A 21,406-nucleotide genomic window follows, 5' to 3' on the forward strand; every position below is an offset into this window, starting at 1 on the left:
TTTCTTTGTAAGGTGTTTATTCCGTGAGGTTTATTTTACAAATAAAAGAACAAATGCACAGGAACTCTTGACGAAAGCAGACTGATGCATTTTCATCATATGCACCAAAATCCAAACTGAAGATGGCAGCAAGCAGGTTTTCACATTTATCTGTAATGAGAAAAACATTCAAAATAAATACATTAACGAGCAATATCAACTGAATGACAGCAGCATATTTGTAACCACTGTCAATGTAACAGTAAACGACACATGTATGTTAATTAAATCAATCACAATTGAATGAAGTAATTCAGTCTCACTATCTGTAAACCAATCAGGTAAGAATTCTAGCACACCTCAAAACCACACACCACTACAGCCTACAGTCTATTCTATAGGGCATGTTACCTGCATTTCAGTACTGATTAAAGCCATGCATCAGTTCCTGATATTATGTTGGGATAAGGATGGGGATGGGATAAATAATCAAAATGTTGTTAGTAGTGTTAGGATGACAAACCACAAGTTTACAGCTCTGTTCCAGTAACAGGATTAAAATGACAATTATAAATAAATGTAAATGAACAAACACTAAATGTTAAAGATTATTAAAATCAGAAGCGGTTATGACCATTTTGAATTCATATCGCACTCAAAGTTAGTGATGTTATGAACATACTGAATGAAATGAATTAATGAACAATGTTGATCGCATGCCATGTAATATACTCCATACTCACAGAGCAGCTGCACCAGAGATGATCTCAATGAGCTCCTTGGTGATGACGGCCTGGCGGGTGCGGTTGAACGTCAGGGTCAGCTTGTCAATCATCTCCGCTGGAAAACAACAAAGGAACCAACGCATGAAATCTGAAAGGTTTCTGCACCGAAGGACTATGGTAAAAGTGCAAAAAAAAAAAAAAAAAAACACATTCAAAGCAGTACATGTTCAAAGAAATACAATTAGGCTTATATTAGTAATAAGAGGGGGAGGGAAAACAAATTGGCTGGTATTAAACACACTAGAGATGTCCTGTAATCTGAAATGGGAAGCTACAGAGTTCAAAAGGCCAACTCTTTAGATGGTGCGAGAAGCACACCCCACGACAAAGTATAAACACCCCATAAGTAACTAATGGAGCACAGCATAACCACACTGAATAACCTCTCACACTCATAAGATCACTATTCTCATTCAAAGTGGGGGGGAAACTGGAAGCACCTCCACATTTACTGTAATATGGCAAAGCAGTGAAGAGGAAGGGGCGCGGCAGGGAAGAGGAAGGGGCGGAGCAGGGAAGAGGAAGGGGAGAGGCTTACAGGCGTTCTTGCTGGCGCTGTCCATGGCAGTCATCCTGGCGCTCTGCTCGCTGGTAGTGGACTCCTTCAGCCCGAAGTAGATGATGTTAACCAGGGCAAACTCCTGGTAGTTCCTCAGCACATCCGCATCGATGTCATCGTAGACGCCCATGCTCTCTAAAGCGGCAAAGGCAACAAAGTCGCTGGGGATCAGAAATGTACCACGATGGGGGGCTCTCAGTGGTGGCGCGTCCTGCTGAAAAACTGGCCGTCTGTGAAGCTACATGCCATGTTGTCTTGAACTGAATGTTGACCATGCACGTGACGACTATCCCACCACAGTTATTTCCTGACACTGCGCAGGGATTAAGGGATTTGCACGACAAGGTATTTCCCGTCTCATCTTACAACAGCGACTCCGCAGGAATATCAGGCAGCTGTAGTCTACCTGGGCCAGGTTCACATGGAGCATATTCCTCTGATGCAGCACTATACTTAGCTGGTGCACTGCATGCAGTGAAAAAGCAGCAGCAACAAATCTACACTTTCCATAACTGACAGAGGATGCTGTCGCAGTGTGCGCTGCTCAAAGTGACTGAACACACGTAAAGACGAGAGGGATCTTACTGTCAGGTGTTATACATTTACCTTGTGGGACATTTTTTTTTTCTTGATGAGGAAGCAAAAAATTAGTCTATACCAGATACATCAATTGTACTTCAATTCATGAACAATACCTGCATTTGCAACAGTGTCAATGGAAAAGAGGGGCTTCACATCAGTCTTGTATGAAATAACAGACCTGTTGGAGAACAAAGCAAAATGATAAATTATGAACTATTAGCATACATGTAGATACATCATGACCTCAGAGATACAAACAGACAGGATTTGAAATAAAACAATGAATAGTTAGTTAAAACCATTAATGAAATGCAGACGTTCAGCTTTAATTTGAGGGCATTTATATCAATACTGGGTGATCCATGTAGGAAATACAGCCTTTTTATACATATCCCTGAGCTTCTATGTTTGTATAAAATGGGTTGAATCACAAGCATTAATATTGGATAATCAAAAGTTCCAAACAAATTTTGGCTAATTTACATCTGTAAATGTATCATCACAAAAAAAAAAAAACCAGTGCAATGTCTGCACACACTGCATGGTTATATTTTGCCAAGGAGAAAACCGCAGAACACAGCTAGCTTAGTGGGCCGTTACCTGAATCTGTTGTAGAAGACGGAGCCCTGGTCAAACTCATAGCCAGAGTCAAGCAGCTCAGTGGCGATGATGGAAGCATCGGTGAAGGTGGGGGGTCTACGTCCCACTTCCTTACAGTTCATCAGGATGTGCTTCCCGTGAGTCCTGTGAGGAAAAGGTCACTCTGTCATTCCGCAAGTGGTACCGAGAATAATAAGTATTTTTTGAAGTGTGTTAAAAGGAACTTAACTTCAGTTCGTTAAAATTTGCACATAAACACATTTGAATCTACTGAAACGTGACATTCCTAGCAGCCCTGTCAACTTCTCAAATGCCATATAAACTGATACCGGTAATGGAGCATGATGAATGAAAGCGGTTAATGCAAGTTAAAACGTTAGAGAGAAGTCAGCAAGATGACAGTGCACCTGTACATCATGTGTTCAATAAGAGGTGTACTTATAACCCATGTAGCGTACCTGTACAGCAGACCTCTAAGCTTGTCCCCTATGTTCACCAGCATGACCTCCTTGCCAGCGCTGGTCAGTTTGCCGATCTCACTCTTCATGGCCTTGGCCACATTGGAGTGGATGGCCCCACACAGGCCACGGTCGGAGGACACGCCGATGATCACGTGCTTGTTCTTGTCCTCGGGAGCTTTGATGTCAGCCTTCTCATACAGAGCTGAAAACGCAGAGACAAACAAGGCAAGCTAAATGCAACAAATATCCTGGAGCGTCAACACACACTCAATATATGACAGCCAGGCATCAGAGCAAGGTGCTCGGTGACTGAAATGGGATAAAACCCAGCATTCACAGGGCACTCCTCCGAGCACAGAAACTGCTACACTAAGGAAATGTCATGACCAATTCAGTTTGTAACAGATGTCGGCCCAGTAAATTTTCCTCTGTAACAGCACCGTACCTAGAGCACCTGCCCCATAGACGCGGGCTGGCTTCAGGGCCCTGTCAGCCCTGGCGTACTTAGCCGCAGCAACCATCTTCATGGATTTGGTGATCTTCTGGATGTTTTTGATGGACTTCAACCGGATGGTGACTTAAACAAACACATGAAAGTGTCACGGTTTTGTTCACGCAATACAATCTGCATTGGCACAATAGATACAACATACTTTAGACGATACACTGCTTGCATTTACAGTTTACACAGTGATTGATAATTATATTTTTCAAAATAAAGGGAAGGGTGACTCACTGTCCTTCAAGGTAGCCATGTTCCTGACCTGGCCACTGGGGGAAAAGGAAATCAGATTACATTATTTAATATTACATTATCCGATGGATTGCTCTAACATCCAACACCTAGAAATGAACTGAATACAAAGCACATGTTCACATGTAGTTTATGGCATGCTGTTTAGATCTAAACAAAGAAGAAACAGAACATTAATAAAAAATCTATTTTCAAACAGACAGGCTATCCAGAATCTATGCACCTTTAAATGTATACGACTCCCAGAGGACAACCAACACCACAAAGGTGGTCATAAGCAATGTCACAAAAGGGAGTTTGTTCCTAACTCTGTCCAGCTTATTGTTTTAACATTCAGACTGGCAAGCCATGTTAAAATGTTTAACAGACTCAAATTACCAGCAGAAAAATAATATTAGATTTAAGTTTCCTAAAAGAGGCACTCAGTAACTTTTGATATCTGTATTCTCACACTCAAGCTTAATGTCAGTGTCAATCCAGCACATTCAATGTCATTTAGATTGGGTTCGACCTACTTAACTAAATTAGCAATCCCCAATAAGATGTAGCATTCAGTCATATTCTGGAACATGCTTCTGGGGAGCTGATGTTATAACCTCCTAAGACCCAGGAAATTATTTTTGGTCCACTGTACAGGACAGAAGTCACTGGTCTTTCTATCAGGAAACATATTCTACTACGTAGAAGCCTACACTACAAGAGACAGTCAATAAAAACGAAATATAATTTAAACAATTTTCAATGCAATATTTTTTTTGTCATCAAAGATACATACTAATGCATATCCAAGTATTATATAAAGAAATTAAAACTTAGTCAAGCCTTTTGTATGCAGGGTCTCGGGTGGTTATGTAATTTCAAGAATGCTAGCTAGTTTGCTCAGCTTCAAGATTTTTTGGAACTCAAAACAAACTGAACAAAAGTTTGTCAATTAAAATAAAACATTCATTACTGTGCAATGGTATCAGGCAGTCTGTATGGCAATGGTATGCACATTGTTTTTTAATCAAATAAACTTCTTCACGCACTTCATGAGCATGTCAATTATTCGATCATTGCTTTAAAGACAGTTTCCTCTGTTCTTGAAGACCCTTTACCAGCGAGGTAACTCGAGAGTACATTTTTACACCTTGCATTTCGTTAGAAAAAAAGCGCAGCAGCTTTACATTTTCTACTTGTCACAATCAATGGTAGCTAAGGACCAGGTTCTTCATACTGTCAATGCATGACATTGAAACAATCCTTTAGTCTGCGTACGCCTCCTTAGCCAGCAACTTGCTATCAACATTTTAGCTAGCTGGCCAAGTGAACGAATGAAAGTGGCTACCTAGTTGAATTTTATGGATTACCAGTCAAGAATATTGCGCAAAAAGCCAACGCAACCAAAGGCAATTGGCCTTGCTAACAGTTACTTCGATTAACTAAAATGTAGCCAGCAAGCTAGATCCGTTAGCTAGCTAGGATACCTTAGCTAGCAAAATGTCAGGCTGGCTAGCCAGCCAGCAAGCCCGAGCCCGGCCTGAAGACACAGCGCCAACAATCGAATAAAAAAAGAGAAATTTGTCCAAATAAACAACTCTGTACATTTGCATGGATTAAACCTTTGTTTCCTAAATGAACTGCATAGTTTATCATTTAGTTATACCATTGTGGCAGGAACACCGCAACGCTAGCCCGGGTGAACATGATGTCTTCAGTGAAGGTCAGAACCGCCACACTGCGCATGCGTCAGTTATCCACAGTAACGCGTGCAAAAATCGCGTAGCACAAGCGAATCTCGCGTTACTGTAAAAACCTATTGAGCCAATCACGGAGCACAGAGAGCGCGTTTAATGGACGACAATAATACCTGTAACGTGTTGGAGTCTCTGGTTGGAGTTCATTTTCTTGTTTGAATTTCGATAGAAAATAGTGATTTTATCGCCTCTGTGTTTCTGTCTTCGGAGGGCAAGTAGATTTAAAAATGGGGAAGGCAGAATTTTTAAGCCCTAAAGCGATCGGCAATAGGATAAAAGCCAAAGGTCTTCAAAAACTACGGTGGTATTGTCAAATGTGCCAAAAACAGTGCCGAGATGAGGTAAATTACCCAGCCTAAGTGATCTAAAGTTATGATGTTCCATTATTGCTTGTTAGCTAAATGAAGTCGAGCTTGTTATGTAAGTTTATGTTAACCTGTTTGCTAGATAACGTTCGTTTGCTAAACTAGCTTAGTAACAGGAACTTACTGAAGCCTCCCTGAATGTTTGCCTTTTTCTAAAGTTCTCTAGACGGATCGATGTTTAGTATCGATAATGCGTTTCCAGTTAACACACATCTACCTACTGAACTAGGCTAATATCGCTACCGTTAGCTGTCTTGGAATGTATTATGTTTTTGTAGTATGTGTTATCTGTGCAATTACACTACTGATGTGATGGCGTATTAGCAAGCCGCTGGCTAGTACTTTTATTATACAGTATGCTTGTTAATGCTGTGTTGTGCTACATTATGCATTAGAGATGCAGATACTTTCAATTACGCCGACAATTACTTATTGGTATTGGCTTATGTTAAGATTATGGCCTATATAGTGGTCTGATGGCGAAAAATCATGCATTAGATAGAGAGGCGATGCATTAGATGTTTTTTTGTTGTTGTGTGAAGCACCTTGAGTTGTTTGCATGAATGTGCTTATAAGAGTTTTTATTTATTATTGTCTGCTTCTTCCATGAATGGGGACACTTATTTGCAGATCACATCTGTGTTATAATATAACCCGGAAGTATCAGCATCATTATTGGAAAGTACGGGCAGACAAATATAGAGTTTCCATATTGTGCCTCCGTAGTATGAATCTATAAAATACCATATTATGCCACATATTAAAGATCTACTTTAATTGCTGTCGTCTCCCCAGAATGGTTTCAAGTGTCACTGTATGTCCGAGTCTCACCAGAGACAGCTCTTATTGGCCTCGGAGGACCCGAACCAGTTCATGGATTACTTCTCTGAGTGAGTATAAATTGTGTTAAACAGGGTGATTACATTATTTCCGTCAAACACTAGCTCCAGTACTGTTTCAGTAGGCAGCCAGTAATATGTAGGCCTATGTGGTAAAGAATCAAGATTTCAAATGTAGAATTACTTATCTGCCATGAGTCAATTCTGTATAACTGGTTGTTGTTGTTGTTTGTTTAAGATTAATCGCACAGAATGTAATTTTGTTTTTGTCTGTTTTTTTAAGGGAATTCAAGCATGACTTCGTGGAGCTCCTCAGAAGACGTTTTGGTACAAGTCATTGTCTACGTCTCAGATTTAGGAGATTTTTCCAGATTTTCATGTATTTTCCTGGATCTGGTCAGTGGATTTGTTTACAGAACTGATGATTTTCTCTGATTAATCTCTCTCTCTCCCTCTCTCCGTCTCTTTCAGGGACCAAGCGAGTACACAACAACATTGTCTACAATGAGTACATCAGTGACAGAGAGCACATCCACATGAACTCCACCCAGTGGGAGACACTGACAGACTTTACAAAATGGCTTGGAAAGAAAGGCAGGCTCATTTTACTCTCTCTTACTTTCTGTACAGGAAGCTTTAATCAGGGGCATATATCATGCTTGTTTTCAGGAGCATTCTTTAACCAGTTCATACCCCTAGATTTGTAGTGGAACTAGGGGTGGCACACTACACATACATCTTCATTGAATGTGTGCCAGTAAACTGCCACAACCCCATGACCCCGCAGGTTACTGTAAAGTGGACGAGACGCCCAAAGGGTGGTACATCCAGTACATCGACCGCGACCCGGAGACCATCCGCCGGCAGGAGGAGCAGGAGAAGAAGAAGAAGCAGGACCTGGACGACGAGGAGAGGAGCGCCAGGTTCATCGAGGAGCAGGTCCGCCGAGGCCGGGAGGGCAGAGATGAGGTAAGCGCCGCTGATGTTGTAGCGCTGCCATAATCACATCTGATACAATTGAGCAGCTGGCCTGTGGACAATTGAGAGGTAGTAAATGGCCTGTTTATATTTGGGAAAAGTTAACTTCCCGAGGTGGTTATGGGGAAAACTGGCCTTGTACATGGATTCTGTATATTGTACAGACGGTCAACTAATGTGTTCCTTCCATCCTCTCCACTACCTTGTTAGCAAAGGTTGCCATGGTGCCATAGCTGTCTGTTTTTATTTGTAGGAAACACCGGTGTTCACAGAACTGAAGCGAGAAAGTGAAGAGGAGAAAGGTATAGAGTGATTTCTTCCCTTTTCATGAAAACAACAGTCGGCATGCTTCAGCACGTTGACTTTTTTTTTTTTAAACGTAATGTGTACTGTTTTTTTTTCTTCTTTTTTTTTTCTTGCAGTTGCCTTCAATCTGAGCAAGGGCATCTGCTCCTCTACTGCGTCATCCTCAAAAGCAAGGTAATATCTCACCTGGCTTTAGATTCACACAATAATTGAAAAATCCTTGTGTTTTAGTACACAGTATATGCAGATGATACAATGACAATTTGAAGCAGCATTTATCTGAGTTTGGTTGTCATATATGCGGTATTATGGTACAAAGGCACCTTCTGTATGTGTAATAGAGGAAGTTCTGCAGCACTGAGATGCACTTAGCTTGCTGGGCTAAAGACAGGATACACAGCTAATAGAACTAAAAACATTACTAATCAAGGTACTGGCGGTAATATCATCGTTGCATTCTCGCTTATGTTTGTGGACTCTGCTGCGTATGGAAGATTAAGCGGGTGTATTGTTGTTGTTTGCCGATTGTTGGCATGCATGTTTTCCGAGGTTCATGACCGTTTAAAAGACGTGCTTTGAACACCTGTGCTAGGTGTTACTAATCATCTCTCGGATATCTATGTCAGCCTGTGGTAACCAAAAATCTACCCCCTGCCCGCCCCCAGTTCTTCCCTGGGCCCTAGTGCCCTCCAGGCTACGGGCTCTGTGAAGAGGAAAACACCAGCTCAGAACTCGGAGTCCAAGGAGAAGAAGAGGTCCGCTCTGGATGAAATCATGGAGGTACCATTTCTTTCCGGCCGTGGTCACATTTATATCCCTCAGAACCCTTTTGGCATGTTGTCAACGGCTTATCCCAGCTGACAGAAAAATGTTCTCACGAGGTTCCTGGAATGTTTTGTCAGTGTTATGACAGCATTGTCACTACATGGTAGCAACATTGTGAGAGTATTTTGTGTTATGTAGGTTGGTTGGTTCTGCGGCGTCTCTCCAGCGTGAGCCTCTGTTCAGATTTAGCCTCTCTGCTGATTTCAGATGGAGGAACAGAAGAGGAAGTCGGTGAGGGCAGACCACTGGCTGTACCCGGACGTTGTGGTTAAGGTGGTCACAAAGAAGCTGGGGGAGAAGTACCATAAGAAGAAAGGCGTAATCAAGGTAAGGTTTTCTTGTGAAAATGTGCGTGGACTCTCATTTTGTATTTCACATAACCGAATGTCACGGCATGAATTTCCACAAGTAACCATTTGTTACAGTACTCCTTTTTTGTTTATTTAGTTGCTTAAGTTTCTCAGTGACTGCTTGGTCATAAGAGAACAAAACTCATTCTTTTTAAATCCAGCTCTGGTTGACTCGGTGAGTGTGTTAGCCAGTCTGATGTAAAGGTGTAGCTTGAGCATTAAATAAAATTCGGAAATAGTACTGTTTTATTGACCATTAAGTCAGTATTAGGAATGCCCAGTGACTGGGTTAGTCACGGCTTGTGTCCTGCGTAACAGGAAGTCCAGGATAAGTACACGGCCGTGGTGAAGATGAACGACTCGGGTGACAAACTGAAGCTGGACCAGAGCCACCTGGAGACGGTTATCCCTGCGCTAGGTAAGGCTTCACCATGGTTACTCACCCCCCCCCCCCCCTCCCCAACAGGAGGGAGCGTGTTATTGCCCCTTCCCGTTATGAAATGTTCAGTTGGTTACCCATAATTCTTTCTGTTCCAGGGAAACGGGTTCTGATACTGAATGGGGCCTACAAGCAAACGGAGGCCATACTGGACCGCATCGATGAGAAGCGGTTTTCAGCCACTCTGATCCTGGACTCGGTATGTGTGTGTTTCAGAGAGAGAGTGTGTGTGTGTTTCAGAGAGAAAGAGTGTGTGAACTTGCTTGCTTCTTACAATTTCCAAATGCAGTGTTAAACTGATGCAAACGATGTGCAGGATCTTTTGCTTATATTTGTGTGTGCTTAAATTCGCATTAATGCTATACTGTGTTTTCGCCTCCTCAGGGCCGTCTGAAAGGGAGGCAAGTTGAAGGAATCGCCTACGAGGACTTCTCCAAAATGGCCTGAGAGGCACTTCAATGACCAAACTTGGACAACTCTACTGTGTCAGAGTTTTTTTTTTTTTTGTTGGTTAGTTTTATTCATTATTCTTTTAAAAATTCATTTTTCGTAAGTACTCTTGTCTGATGCTGACAAAAAATCCCTAGTTATTACTGCAATTATGGAATCCTCTTCCACGAGAATGATTGTCTTGTATTTTATCGTTTATTGTGCATTCTAGTTGAAATACATGCTAACAAATAAAATGTTTATCCAGAGTAATCAGGACAGGTTTGCTATAATTATTGTGGAAACATAGGGAAAAGTCAGAAGGTCTGAGGAATTAAAGGAAGATGCCATTTCTAGTGTACAGAATGTAAATACAGATCTATCAGCCAGTACTGGAGTTTCTTTTTTTTGTTGGGGGGGGGGGGGTGCGCTGTTTTGCCAGATTACAACCTATGGAAGCTACACGTGTTTTAGTCCAATGGTCCAAGCTCACAGAAACTCCAGCTGCGACTGACGGCATTGGTTTGTGTACATGTTGAGGCAACCAATGACGGACCGCCTACAGAGTCCACGTGAAATGTATTTGCGTGGTGTTGTTTACACAGTCCTTTTGTATGCATGTCACCCCTTTCTGTCCCTCAGAACATTTAGATCCCAGATGCCCAAACACCTCATACTTAATTTCTTTGGCTCAGTTTTATTACTCGCCCTGAACCTCACTTCACTGTTGCTGGTAGAAGCTGTCCAGCTGAGGAACAAGGTAGTCCTTGTAATGTCCCTCGATGAAGCCCTTTCCACTGTTGTGAATAAACCAGCAGAAAACGTCCGATCCGCGCTTCTTGTCTTTCCTGTAGTCTTTCTGCCAGCCCCTGTGTCATGCAAAGGAAGAAAGAACTTCAGAACTCAAATGCGCAGAATAAATGCTACATAAATACAGTTTACATTGTATTTGGTTCACATGACATGTTTGGGATTCATGCCACTTGGATGATTATAACATGAAAAATGTTGTATACTTGTGATACAGAGCATCATCTTCCATCTTGAAATTAGATTTAGTATAGTAAAATATACATTCCTTTCTGTTCATTTCTTTTAGCATAATGGAAACTACATATTAAAACTGCTCTGCTATTCTTCACATTTATTTCCTCAGAACAGTCTGGTGAAACCTACCCCCTTTAATTTTAGTTTCTGTATATCAAACTACACTTTTCCTAGTTTCCTGGATTATACCAGCTGTCAAGATTACTTTTACTTAAATCATTTTGAGAACGATTGGGGAAACAAGCCGATGGGACACAGACATTCACCTATGGTCACGGGACAGAACAGCATCATTGTGACAAGAAAGAAAATGGACTTCATAGCTTGTTTGTTGGTGGGAAACACCAAAAACAATTAGGGCTTGAGAATATATCATCTAGCATGGGAAGAGCAGCTGTGCATTGTGCCTTGGTGTTGGCGTCATACCTTGTGACTGCCAGTTTGTTGCCCTTCACCTCCATGGTGGCTTCTATCTTCAGGGGGTCAGCACCCTCATGGAAGTTGTACACCTTCACTTCAGGTTCAATGGAAAACTGACCTGGAAGGATAAACAAGGCACCGTCATTTACAGACACACTTGTTGATATTTAACTGTGGAAATAAAAAGCATCGAGACAGAAAGTTTCATGTGTGAAGCAGTCCTGATTGCCAGGCTTCTGTCAAGATGAGGCCTTATTACCATAGAGCAGGTAACACTATGGTAACACCAAATTTTAATGTCTGAGCATGACCTTCATTTCAATGTCTCTAGGAATCAAGTGCATGACAATTAAAATCCACCCATTGGATGTTCCATGCTTACGCTATGGACGTTGATGCGTCCAACCCAACATTTCCTCCTGGGTTTGACTGTTTTCAGTGAAAGATGGAAAAGGATTGAGTCTCCTGTTTTGGTGAAGACCTGGAGCAGTGTAGTGTGGCAGGAGCAGACCTGAGTGGTCTGCCCTGACTCTGGGTAACTCACCTATGAGGCCGTGCACGGTGGGGGAGTACTTGTTGGTGTTAGGAATGTAGAGTCCCAGGAAGTCCACACCGACTGGGTTCTTCTTCCACACGCGGTGGAGCAAGACCATCACAGAGATCTCGTCATTGACTGTGACTGTCATTTGAGAGTCCTTCACGATAGACACTTTCACTCTGAACAAAGAAAGGTAGACAAGAAGCCTCAAACACAAATTCAAACCCAAATACTTGGTTCTACAGTGACAGGATATAGTTGGCCCCATCCCACAAGGGTTAGGGTGAATGTAATTTAGACAGGGTTCCTTGTGTGGATGCTGCTTTAGTTTTGCATGTTATTCCATGGCATCAATCTGCAACAGGTTGAGAGGCATCTCTAAAATCCTCAGTTCAGTTGGATCTGACCCAAAAGTGGACTCCACTAATCTGCACAACTACTGCAAATGCTGATTGCATTGCCAGTCAGTTCAAGTGAAGTCCCTATTTAAATGAATTCATTCTTTGAACAGGATTTAAAATACCTCCTGTCCTTGCGGCTGTAGGTCATCTTAGTGCGCACAAATTTAATCTTGATATCCTCTGATGACCTCTGATGACTCTCTAAGGATCACCCCCCCCCCCCCCCCCCCCAAACGATCTTTTCTTGTCTGACTATAGCACCCACTTTTTGGAAGTCAACCGACCCTGCCACATTGGGTTTCCGGGCCTACGCACAGGTACCTGCTGAGAGAGGCATCGGCCGTTGCTGCCCAGGACAGGTTGTGGCTGCCCTTTCCATCGGTCAGGACGATGTTCTCGGGCGTGGCATCCACTCTGATTCCCTCGGGCTTGTATGACACCGAGATGGCCCCGAAGTAGGTGCTCAGCTTCTTGTCCACCATCTGCTTCGCTCCTATGAGCTGTCCATTCACCGTGACACCTTTTCCAAGGGAAGACAAATGTCACCTCAAAAGCACAGGCTATGAAATAGACTGGTGTACTATAGAATCAGACTAATCCTCCATTAGTCCTCAAAACACTCTTTAAAAGGTTATATAGAAATAGAATCGATCAAGGAATAATGGTATTAGCAACGCCACACCCTCACATCTATTTACTACTGAAATCCTCAAGCTCTCTCTTTTACCAGCTACATCACTAAATATTATTTTGTAGGTTTATATAAGGACTACTGTCAATTGTAGCATTGATAAATTGATATTGTTTCTGGTCTGTACCTAACGTTACCCTTTTCGTACGTGCATGTTTAAGTCAATAAGTAGATGAGCATCTGCTAAATGACTCAATGTAAATTGTAATCTAAATGTAGAGATTTACCTGATTCAGGGTCAGACACCAGGTTCAGTATGTGTCCGGGTTCTGAGTCAATGTTGAAGCAGATGTCCATGTTGCTCTTTGGGAGGTGAACGATGAAGTGGGGGTCATTGTCAACTGTGTAAGACAGACAGCAGTTTTTCAGCACTATGCACTGACTGGTCTGAAACTACATTTCCCATCAGGTAGTGGGGCAATGTATGGATTTATAATGAGGGAAAATGTTGCTTGTCAACAGTCTTCTATGTTTTGGTTTTGCTGGTGGGCAGGATATATCAAATTGACTTGATGACCCACACAAAATGGATTTTGGAGAACTGATTTGTGATTTTGTTTGTGGAATACAGAGTGGAGGTTACTGTTTTTTAGCGGAAAGATTTTGCAGGTTTGTAATTGAAAAAATGCATCTCAAAGCGATGCTAAAGAAGCCAAAATATGCTTCTTATTTATAAAATTAAATATAGCTTATTATGGGAAGAACATTATGGGTCCCCAGGACCACCCATGCTGTTCTAACAGGGCAACATCAAGTCCGCATGTGGTCCTTGTATTGTGTGAAACACTTGATTCAAGGCTGTGGTGTAAACAGGCAGAGACAAAATACTGTTACCCAAGTTGACAATATCAGGTACAGGACCCTCCACCTCACTCGGGGGGGCATCAGTGGGTGTCTGGGCCCAGGGGGGCACACTGTGGACCACCTGGACGGGAGTCTTCCCACCCAGAGGAGCTGTCCCTGTGGGAGAAGAGCTGCTGATAATGTCCTTTGCCATTGAATGTTCTTAAATAGATTAACTAAATAAATAAAAGAAGCTAGAACACACAGTTTAATACAAGAGTGTTAGGACGGTGGCACATGCGCACGGCATACCTTTAACATTAGGAATCTCCGTTACCAAAGCAATACATGGAATTCAAACTCTTAATAGCAAACTTCTGGTCCCCAAAACAGCTGGGCTACTTGAACCAAGCTAGAGGACTTGGAGATGTAGAGACCTCGGTTTATGATCACATACCTACACAGCAGCCCTGCTTGCGGTCCTTTGGAGACTCAGCCAGCACCCTCTCCAGCCCCCCTTCACTCTCCACCAGCAGAGCGGTAAATGGGGTGACAAACTGGTGCTCCACAGCCAGGCCCAGGATCCTCTGTGTGATTTTCCTCTTCTTGGCTGCGGTGGGGGCCAGAGACCTGCATGGACGAGACTGCATTAGTCATCCATTTCAACCAATCCACGTACAGCCTGTTCTTCCACACAGCCGCAAGCCTCACAATTAAAACAGCGTGCGAAAGTAGCATTACCTGTTACACAAGTGTAAGGGTATGACTATCTGTCTGCTAATGAGCAGTTAACCACTCAACTTAGCATTCAGGGCCCATTCTAGGCGTTTGGACTGTCAGGGCCCCTTATGCTAACGCTAAAGCGAAAGTCCCCTGGGACGAAGCTAGAGTGACTGGAGTGCTCACCGTTCAGCCAGCAGCTGGTTGATGGTGATGTACGCCCACATCTGCCTGGCAAAGCCAGCGAAGGAGTGAGTCTGGTGAGTGAGGAGCCCGTCCAGCTTGAAGCAGTCTGCCTCTGTCTGGAGGGACAGGTCCATCCTCGACTGGGATGGGGGGGGGGAAGCAGAGGAGTACATTCATGGATATTGCTAGCATGACCGGGCCCTGACCCTTCGGTCATATCCCTCATTAAAACACCACGGAACCAGACAACAGGGATAAATCTGTGGCACCGTGGACACAACAATATTTTTTGTCAGTAACATTATAATTTCTGTCAATCCGATAAAATGTGATTATCTTCCATTGCCCTCGTGTGATAGCCCTCACTCGACCCCCCTGAGGTATATATACACTCACAGAGGAGGCTGTGGTGAAGCTGTGCAGGGTGGTGATGCCAGCCTGCTGAATCTTCCCCGCCACCACCAGCTCAGAACCGCTGAAGAACTTGTCAAATTCGTTCTGAGTGAGGTCCGTGACGGTGTCCTCGGGGAACTGGATGCTGATCTTCCTCAGGAGCGGAGAGGACACCTGGCTGTAGAAGTTCTGGAATGCAACGGGAGGTGGAAGACGACATAATCACCAGGAAGCGTGGAGCAAGCCGTCGCACTGAACACCAGAACTGCGTATTAATGGTGGCAAAATTCATACTCTCAGTAAATCATATGCGAGTGACATGCTGACATTTATAGTCATACTGACAAATAAAAGTCCATATAAATAATGCCCCAGGTGTGTAGTACACCAGTGTACAAGTCTCATTTTTCTTAAGAAATAGTCAAACAAACAAGAAATTGTTTAAACTGAAAATAGTTACTGCAAATGTGTGTCAGCCTGTAATCTGTAATAAGTGTGGGAAGGGGGGGGAGGGTGCATCAGATTTGGGCAGCACTCAGAATAAAAGGTTCCAAAAGGCTCCTGTGTGTCTTCATAGAGGAATCCTATCTAGTTCAAGACCCCTTTGTCGGGCAAAATGGTTCAGTCTGGGAGCTTACACACTTTTCACACACCTACCTTAGAGGGATTCATGAAGGACTAAAAAGGGTTCCCCTGCAGAGACAAGCCAAAGAACCATTTTGTCTCCTCCCAGAGACTGAGGAGGAGGACGAGGAGGAGGGGGGGACTGGCTCGTACCTGCAGCTGCTGCGCGGCGTCCTGATTGGCGTAGACCCTTTGGGCGATCCCGCGGTTCTCCAGCGCGATGCGCTCCAGGAAGTCGTAGTCCACGTCGAAACCGATGCCGAGGGAGAAGAGCGAGAATTCCTCACGCATGTTACGCTTGATGTTCTTCTGGATGGCACTCAGCTTGATCTCACCTGGGATGGAGGGACAAGCAAAATGGTGACAGGAAGAAGGGGGAAAAGTGGGGAAGGCAATGGAATAGACCTTTACAATGACCTTTAATTTACTGTATATAACCTATAAAAAGGAATTCATGCTGCACATAAGGACTCTTGACATTGCACTGGAGCATGCATGAGTTATTACCAACATTAATAACTACATTGCATTACTGTATGACTGCCATCAAGTAAGTTTGCAACAGTTTGCTGAAAAGAAGCTGTCCAGGGCTGCCCAACCTGTTCCTGGAGAGCTACTGTTCCATCCTGTTTTTCATTTCATTTAGCACTCCCGATTCTACAAATTGGCAGCTCAAAGAGATTTCTAGCTGTTGAATGAGGTGTGCTTTGTTAGGGTTGGGCTACAGGACGGCAGCTCTCCAGGAACAGGGATGGGCCACCATCCTGCAGGCTTTTTTTGGCTTTGCATCAGATAGCAGTAATCAGAGGGAAGGCGGAAAAGAAACAGGACTGAGGGAAAGAAAGCAGGTACAACACAACATACATCCAAGGACTGCTCTACTCTGTGAAGTGAATGCCTGATGGACAAATGAGTGTATTCCCGGAAAGGTTAACATGTGACAGCATGGGCCTGGGACAATGTCAGTGTCAGTGCGAGTGTGACTCACGCACCCACAGTGGGGTCTCCATCAGACACCAGTAGGATCATGGAGACGGAGCGGGGGTCAATGAGACCAAGGTTGGATGCTTTGGTCAGTATGTGAATGGCTCTCAGGATGGCCTCATTGATGTTGGTGCCTGCAAGCAGAGACAACACAGACCCATTAAGAACAATAATGCAAATACCCCCACAAATAGCTTCACATCCACGACTTTACTTCCCACTTCTGTGGAGATTTGTTTTTAGTCTCACCAGGAGGAGTTATATTCAAGACATAAGCAACAATATTATTCTGGACAATATAGTGGTAAAATACATTACAACGCTGTACAGCAAACCACATTTGCCATTTGATTGTAATTTTCGGAGCACCAGATCAGAGGTGTTCCCTCTCTCCATTCTTCACCCCTCCCTCACTCACCTCCACTGGGCTTGATGTTCTGGATGTACTGCTTGGCCTCATCTCTCTGGATGCTGCTTCCAGCCACCAGGTCCTCACTCCAGCATCGCACATTGTGGTTGAAGTCAATGATACTGAAATAGTCGTCTAGGGAGAGGTCATCCAGGATGGTCTTCATAGCCTCCACCGTCTGAGAGAGAGCGAGAGAGAGAGAGAGAGAGAGATATTTAAAATAGTACAGCAGTATGACACAGTGGCCACTAGGGGACAATGTTAAGAGGAATGCTCAGTAGGAGGCATCATCATGCCTTAAATTAAACTCATCAATTCTGCTGTGTCCACTAGAGTGCAGTGTTGTACCAGGACTGAGTAATGCAGTCTGCTGACGGTTGTGGGTCTGGGAGATTATCAGTGTGTGGGAGGGGCATCGAAGTGCACATGATCACATGAGTGTAACCATGGTTACCCGCGCACTGAGGAACCCCTACCTGTTTCATCTTCAGTCCCCACATGGAGCCGCTCACATCAATGACAAACACGATGTTCTTGGGAAGAGGTGCGAGATTGGAAGGGGCAAAAAACTGCACAAAATGTCCATCGGACACCTGTTGGAAAGAAGCGCAGTTCAGTTACACACCACCCATCTTGAAATTAAATAACAAAAGAGGGAATACACAATTCTATGCTTATGTGTTTAGGTAGTGTAGTGTGTGTGCATGTATGTGTGTGTTTAATGTAGTGTAGTGTAGTGTGTATGCATGTGTGTGTGTGTGTGTGTGTGCATGTGTGTGTGTGTGTGTGTGTGTGTGTGTGTTTAATGTAGTGTAGTGTGTGTGCATGTGTGTGTGTGTGTGTGTTTAATGTAGTGTAGTGTGTGTGCGTGTGTTTAATGTAGTGTAGTGTGTGTGCATGTATGTGTGTTTAGTGTAGTGTAGTGTGTGTGTGTGTGTGTGTGTGTGCATGTGTGTGTGTGTGTGTGTGTTTAATGTAGTGTAGTGTGTGTGCGTGTGTGTGTGTTTAATGTAGTGTAGTGTGTGTGCATGTGTGTGTGTTTAATGTAGTGTAGTGTAGTGTAGTGTGTGTGTGCATGTGTGTGTGTGTGTGTGTGTGTTTAATGTAGTGTAGTGTGTGTGCATGTGTGTGTGTGTGTGTGTGTGTGGTCACCTGCAGCTCCCCAGCATTGTTGTCTCTCTCGACATCATATTTGACGGTAAAGACTCCCTCTACAGCACTAGTGGTGCAGTTCCAACACTTCTTCTGCTGTTGCAATGTAGGCTTGAACACCACATGTGCCTGTAGGGGTAAGGAACAAACAGAAGCTCTCTGTCAAAGTCACAACTCTTTTGAATTTTACAAAAAAAAAAAAAAAAAAAAAAAAAAAAAAAAATTCAGAAATTGCTTTCATCGCCATACAAAACCGATTTGTGGAACACGTTGTCTGTGGAGACCGTGCGACAGAGCTGAATGATTCTCACGTCAGTGTTATAGCCGGTCCACCAGTCATTACAGAATTAATTTGATGGTGGGATGTGCAAAGGATTTTAGCCACATTAACAGATCACAGAAACTGTTGAGAAAATATACATATTTGTTTCCAACCTGCTTTTCACATTTAAAGACAGCTAAATGAAATGCATTTTTTTTTGACTGAGCTGCCTACCAGCAGGCAAAATCATCTGCAGCAGTGATACTGACAAGTTTTAACAAGTTGACAAGTTGGAGAGTCACTGGGCATGACTGCCCGAAGGGCTCCAAAATGTCCACTTCAGTACAGAGTATCATTCAGTCATTGTTAAAGCCAATGTTCAACAATGCATCACATTAAACTTCCAGCAATTTAATATTAATTGATATGGCAGCTTACCTTGTCTTTAGTCTTTGTTATTTTCGTCAGTTCTGAAAATTGTTCACCCAGTGTGTTGGGAGCTTCAACAAAAGAAATGCCTTTTGGCTCATAGATGTACACATCAACCTGGCAGAAGGAAACAGCACATACATATAATCCATTATTAACCCCCCCATCAACCCTTTCATTTAACTAAGAAGACTAATGAAGAGGCTGTTTCATTTTGAGTGACTGCAGATTTAAGGTTGTCCTTTGACAGAGAAAGGCTACTGTGATTGGACAGGAAAAACTAGAAATGTTCAGGATTGGACGATCAAAAGAAGGCTTCTCTAATTTGCCAATAAGAAGCGAACTTCATTGGATGGCACTCGCCTGCAGTTGAGGAACAAGACGGCCGGGCTGCAGGTGGAGGGAGTGTTCGTACACTCCCAGCTTCCTCTGCATCATTTCCTGGTAGTGCAGCTCAAACTCGATCTTGCTGCCTGCTGGCACGTGTACCTCCGTCTTAAATGTCTCCATGTCCAAAGAATTGGATCTGAAGATGAGAGACTTAAATGTTAACAACAACCAGACAGGTCAAATTAATGCTACTCCAGGCTGGATAAGGGCTGTAGGGCTGAGGGTGGGCTATCAAGAATGAAACAGAACACTTATTTAGGTCAGTTTGGCCATTTGCGTTGGCGACCCAGATCAAATGTTTTATTTGGCAATCCTGTAAGACCTCATAAAGATTTCTTTAAATTTTTGTTATTTAAGTATAAGACCTATTTGGACAGGGGGGATCAGTATGTATATTTTTGTTGTTGTTGTTGGGCTCCAGGGTCAAATATAATTTATATGTAGCGTTCTTCGGCCCTTGCATTCTGGGTAATACCTGACGATGCCAGCAGCCTTGCCTCTGGCTCTGGCCTGGGCGTACAGGTTCCTGGCCACGGTCTTCTCTTTCACCGACCCAACAAACGTTATGCCATTCACGTTCCTGTAAACGTGACAACAACAAAAAAACGGCTATTCAATGCCTTCATGATCACACGAGACGTCTGATAACTTTACTGGGGAAATCGTGGAAACTTTGGCTCATCTGGGCATGCTCTGATGAAGCCAGTTTCCCCTCAAACTAACGTGACTTTCGACCAGCCGTCTGAGACTGCGGCTGCGGCTGGAGGCCTTACATGGTGAAGTTGTTGATGAAAGCCCGCTTGGGGATCTGCACGTTGAAGGCTATGCTCTGGGCCTGTGGAGCCGAGTTGACCACGCTGCTCTTGACGGTGGTGTGGGCGAACCGGGACGTGATGCGGCTCTCCACCTTGTAACTTTGGACGGTCACAGGGGCAACCCCCGCGATAGCCTGCGGTCACCAAATACAGTCAGGCGTCAGAAATGAAGTCACCGGGTCATCTGATTTGTGAAATTGTGGCACATTGTTCGATGTCCTTCTGTCTCACATTTATCCAAGTCAATAGTATATTTCATAGCTTAAATTTTTTTTTTTTTTTTTTTTTCAAGTTTTAGAAACCAACAATACCAACAGAATGTGGACATAAGTCTTCAGAGACATGCATCATAAAGCTTTCCACTGTAACCACTTGGCTCGTTGACCTGGAAGATTGACCATGGAAGATGTTTTGCTGACTTTGGCTAAACTTCAGTCGCGGGACTATACATGTCTGGTCCAGATAATAACCACCACATACAGGTTGTTTTCCATTGTTTGTTACACGCACACACAGATCAAGCGTGCAGAAGGTACAGTTGCGCAAAACTGTTTTTTTTCAAGCTAATGGCGTCACACGGACCCTGCATTCTGATGACCTGCGTTTGCTGTCTGTTATACGTGTTCCCTTCGATGTTCTCCACTCCCATATTACAACTGTGGATGTGTCATGAGCTCAATAGAGCAGCATATACTGGATACTACATAGGAATATAACTGCCACAGTTTGAAAACAAATGGTATGTTTTAAAAAAAAAAAAAAAAAAAAAAAAAAAAAAATTGCAGATGGCTCCCGTGTCTGGACTGTCCACAGGAAAAAAAAATACTTACAGAAGTCAATAACCTGTCAGCTAGTTTATTTTCTCTGAACACGGCCATCGATTTCTAGATAAGATTTATCTCTTCATAGGGGCCAAACAAGAAGGAAAGAACCTCAAAGTCTTCTTCTGCTTCTTCCTCTTCTTCACTGGGAAGTACACTCCTCTGAAAAAGGCAAATTAAAAAAAAGATCAACCCTATTTTATAACCATAAAAGAAGCTTCCAGATGCTCTGCAGTGATTACAATGGGCCTTAAAATGGCATAAATCAAATTATACATTATCATCGGTGATATACTTCTAAATGCACAGCTGGACTGGCAGAACTTGTGACTCCAGTGCAACATTGTTTATTCA

The 21,406-nt window shown here is 43.3% G+C and overlaps 3 protein-coding genes across 5 annotated transcripts in view; 1 reads left to right on the forward strand and 2 right to left on the reverse strand.

Annotated features, from left to right (window-relative positions):
* Positions 1–5,501, reverse strand: atp5f1c (ATP synthase F1 subunit gamma). 3 transcript variants are annotated; one of them, XM_035426228.1, is made up of 10 exons: positions 5,366–5,501; positions 3,703–3,737; positions 3,412–3,543; positions 2,964–3,168; positions 2,506–2,649; positions 2,019–2,083; positions 1,303–1,458; positions 723–819; positions 391–427; positions 1–150 (listed from the first exon to the last, which is right to left on the reverse strand). In XM_035426228.1, the coding sequence occupies exons 1-9, from the start codon at positions 5,443–5,445 to the stop codon at positions 421–423; spliced, it is 921 nt and encodes a 306-aa protein (XP_035282119.1). In that variant the 5' UTR covers positions 5,446–5,501; the 3' UTR covers positions 1–150; positions 391–420. The 3 variants fall into 3 exon arrangements, with proteins under 3 accessions (XP_035282119.1, XP_035282120.1, XP_035282121.1); XM_035426229.1 differs by lacking the exon at positions 391–427; XM_035426230.1 differs by lacking the exons at positions 1–150; positions 391–427 and having other exon boundaries at positions 719–819.
* A 35-nt stretch (positions 5,502–5,536) lies between these two features.
* kin (Kin17 DNA and RNA binding protein) lies at positions 5,537–10,813 on the forward strand. Its single transcript, XM_035426227.1, has 12 exons — positions 5,537–5,797; positions 6,617–6,711; positions 6,944–6,987; positions 7,132–7,254; positions 7,448–7,629; positions 7,892–7,940; positions 8,061–8,118; positions 8,610–8,724; positions 8,977–9,096; positions 9,438–9,537; positions 9,657–9,757; positions 9,943–10,813. The coding sequence occupies exons 1-12, from the start codon at positions 5,684–5,686 to the stop codon at positions 10,003–10,005; spliced, it is 1,164 nt and encodes a 387-aa protein (XP_035282118.1). The 5' UTR covers positions 5,537–5,683; the 3' UTR covers positions 10,006–10,813.
* itih2 (inter-alpha-trypsin inhibitor heavy chain 2) overlaps positions 10,182–21,406 on the reverse strand; it is a 12,111-nt gene continuing 886 nt past the window's right edge. Inside the window, exons 3-21 of the mRNA XM_035426226.1 lie at positions 21,164–21,214; positions 20,190–20,365; positions 19,892–19,996; positions 19,390–19,552; positions 19,036–19,143; positions 18,336–18,464; positions 17,660–17,776; positions 17,193–17,361; positions 16,783–16,908; positions 15,944–16,125; positions 15,170–15,355; positions 14,774–14,913; positions 14,325–14,497; positions 13,919–14,044; positions 13,312–13,425; positions 12,715–12,913; positions 11,999–12,171; positions 11,461–11,572; positions 10,182–10,856 (exon numbers count right to left, since the gene is read on the reverse strand). Coding sequence (XP_035282117.1) covers positions 10,709–10,856; positions 11,461–11,572; positions 11,999–12,171; positions 12,715–12,913; positions 13,312–13,425; positions 13,919–14,044; positions 14,325–14,497; positions 14,774–14,913; positions 15,170–15,355; positions 15,944–16,125; positions 16,783–16,908; positions 17,193–17,361; positions 17,660–17,776; positions 18,336–18,464; positions 19,036–19,143; positions 19,390–19,552; positions 19,892–19,996; positions 20,190–20,365; positions 21,164–21,214 — 2,697 coding nt within the window. The 3' untranslated portion in view covers positions 10,182–10,708. The remainder of the gene's footprint in view (positions 10,857–11,460; positions 11,573–11,998; positions 12,172–12,714; positions 12,914–13,311; positions 13,426–13,918; positions 14,045–14,324; positions 14,498–14,773; positions 14,914–15,169; positions 15,356–15,943; positions 16,126–16,782; positions 16,909–17,192; positions 17,362–17,659; positions 17,777–18,335; positions 18,465–19,035; positions 19,144–19,389; positions 19,553–19,891; positions 19,997–20,189; positions 20,366–21,163; positions 21,215–21,406) is intronic.

This window comes from Anguilla anguilla, chromosome 7 (genome assembly GCF_013347855.1).
Source record: "Anguilla anguilla isolate fAngAng1 chromosome 7, fAngAng1.pri, whole genome shotgun sequence".
In the NCBI taxonomy this organism is placed as follows: Eukaryota; Metazoa; Chordata; class Actinopteri; order Anguilliformes; family Anguillidae; genus Anguilla; species Anguilla anguilla.

What these genes read in the sequence shown, in the direction of transcription:
- atp5f1c (XM_035426228.1), bottom strand. Translation starts at nt 5,445, where the DNA reads ATGCGCAGTGTGGCGGTTCTGACCTTCACTGAAGACATCATGTTCACC. An exon ending in CATGGCTACCTTGAAGGACA is followed by an intron (nt 3,544 to 3,702) that starts GTGAGTCACCCT and finishes TGTTTGTTTAAG; the next exon opens with TCACCATCCGGTTGAAGTCC. An exon ending in GTCTTCTACAACAGATTCAG is followed by an intron (nt 2,084 to 2,505) that starts GTAACGGCCCAC and finishes GTTCTCCAACAG; the next exon opens with GTCTGTTATTTCATACAAGA.
- kin (XM_035426227.1), top strand. Translation starts at nt 5,684, where the DNA reads ATGGGGAAGGCAGAATTTTTAAGCCCTAAAGCGATCGGCAATAGGATA. An exon ending in AAAAACAGTGCCGAGATGAG is followed by an intron (nt 5,798 to 6,616) that starts GTAAATTACCCA and finishes TCGTCTCCCCAG; the next exon opens with AATGGTTTCAAGTGTCACTG. An exon ending in AGAAGAAAGGCGTAATCAAG is followed by an intron (nt 9,097 to 9,437) that starts GTAAGGTTTTCT and finishes CCTGCGTAACAG; the next exon opens with GAAGTCCAGGATAAGTACAC.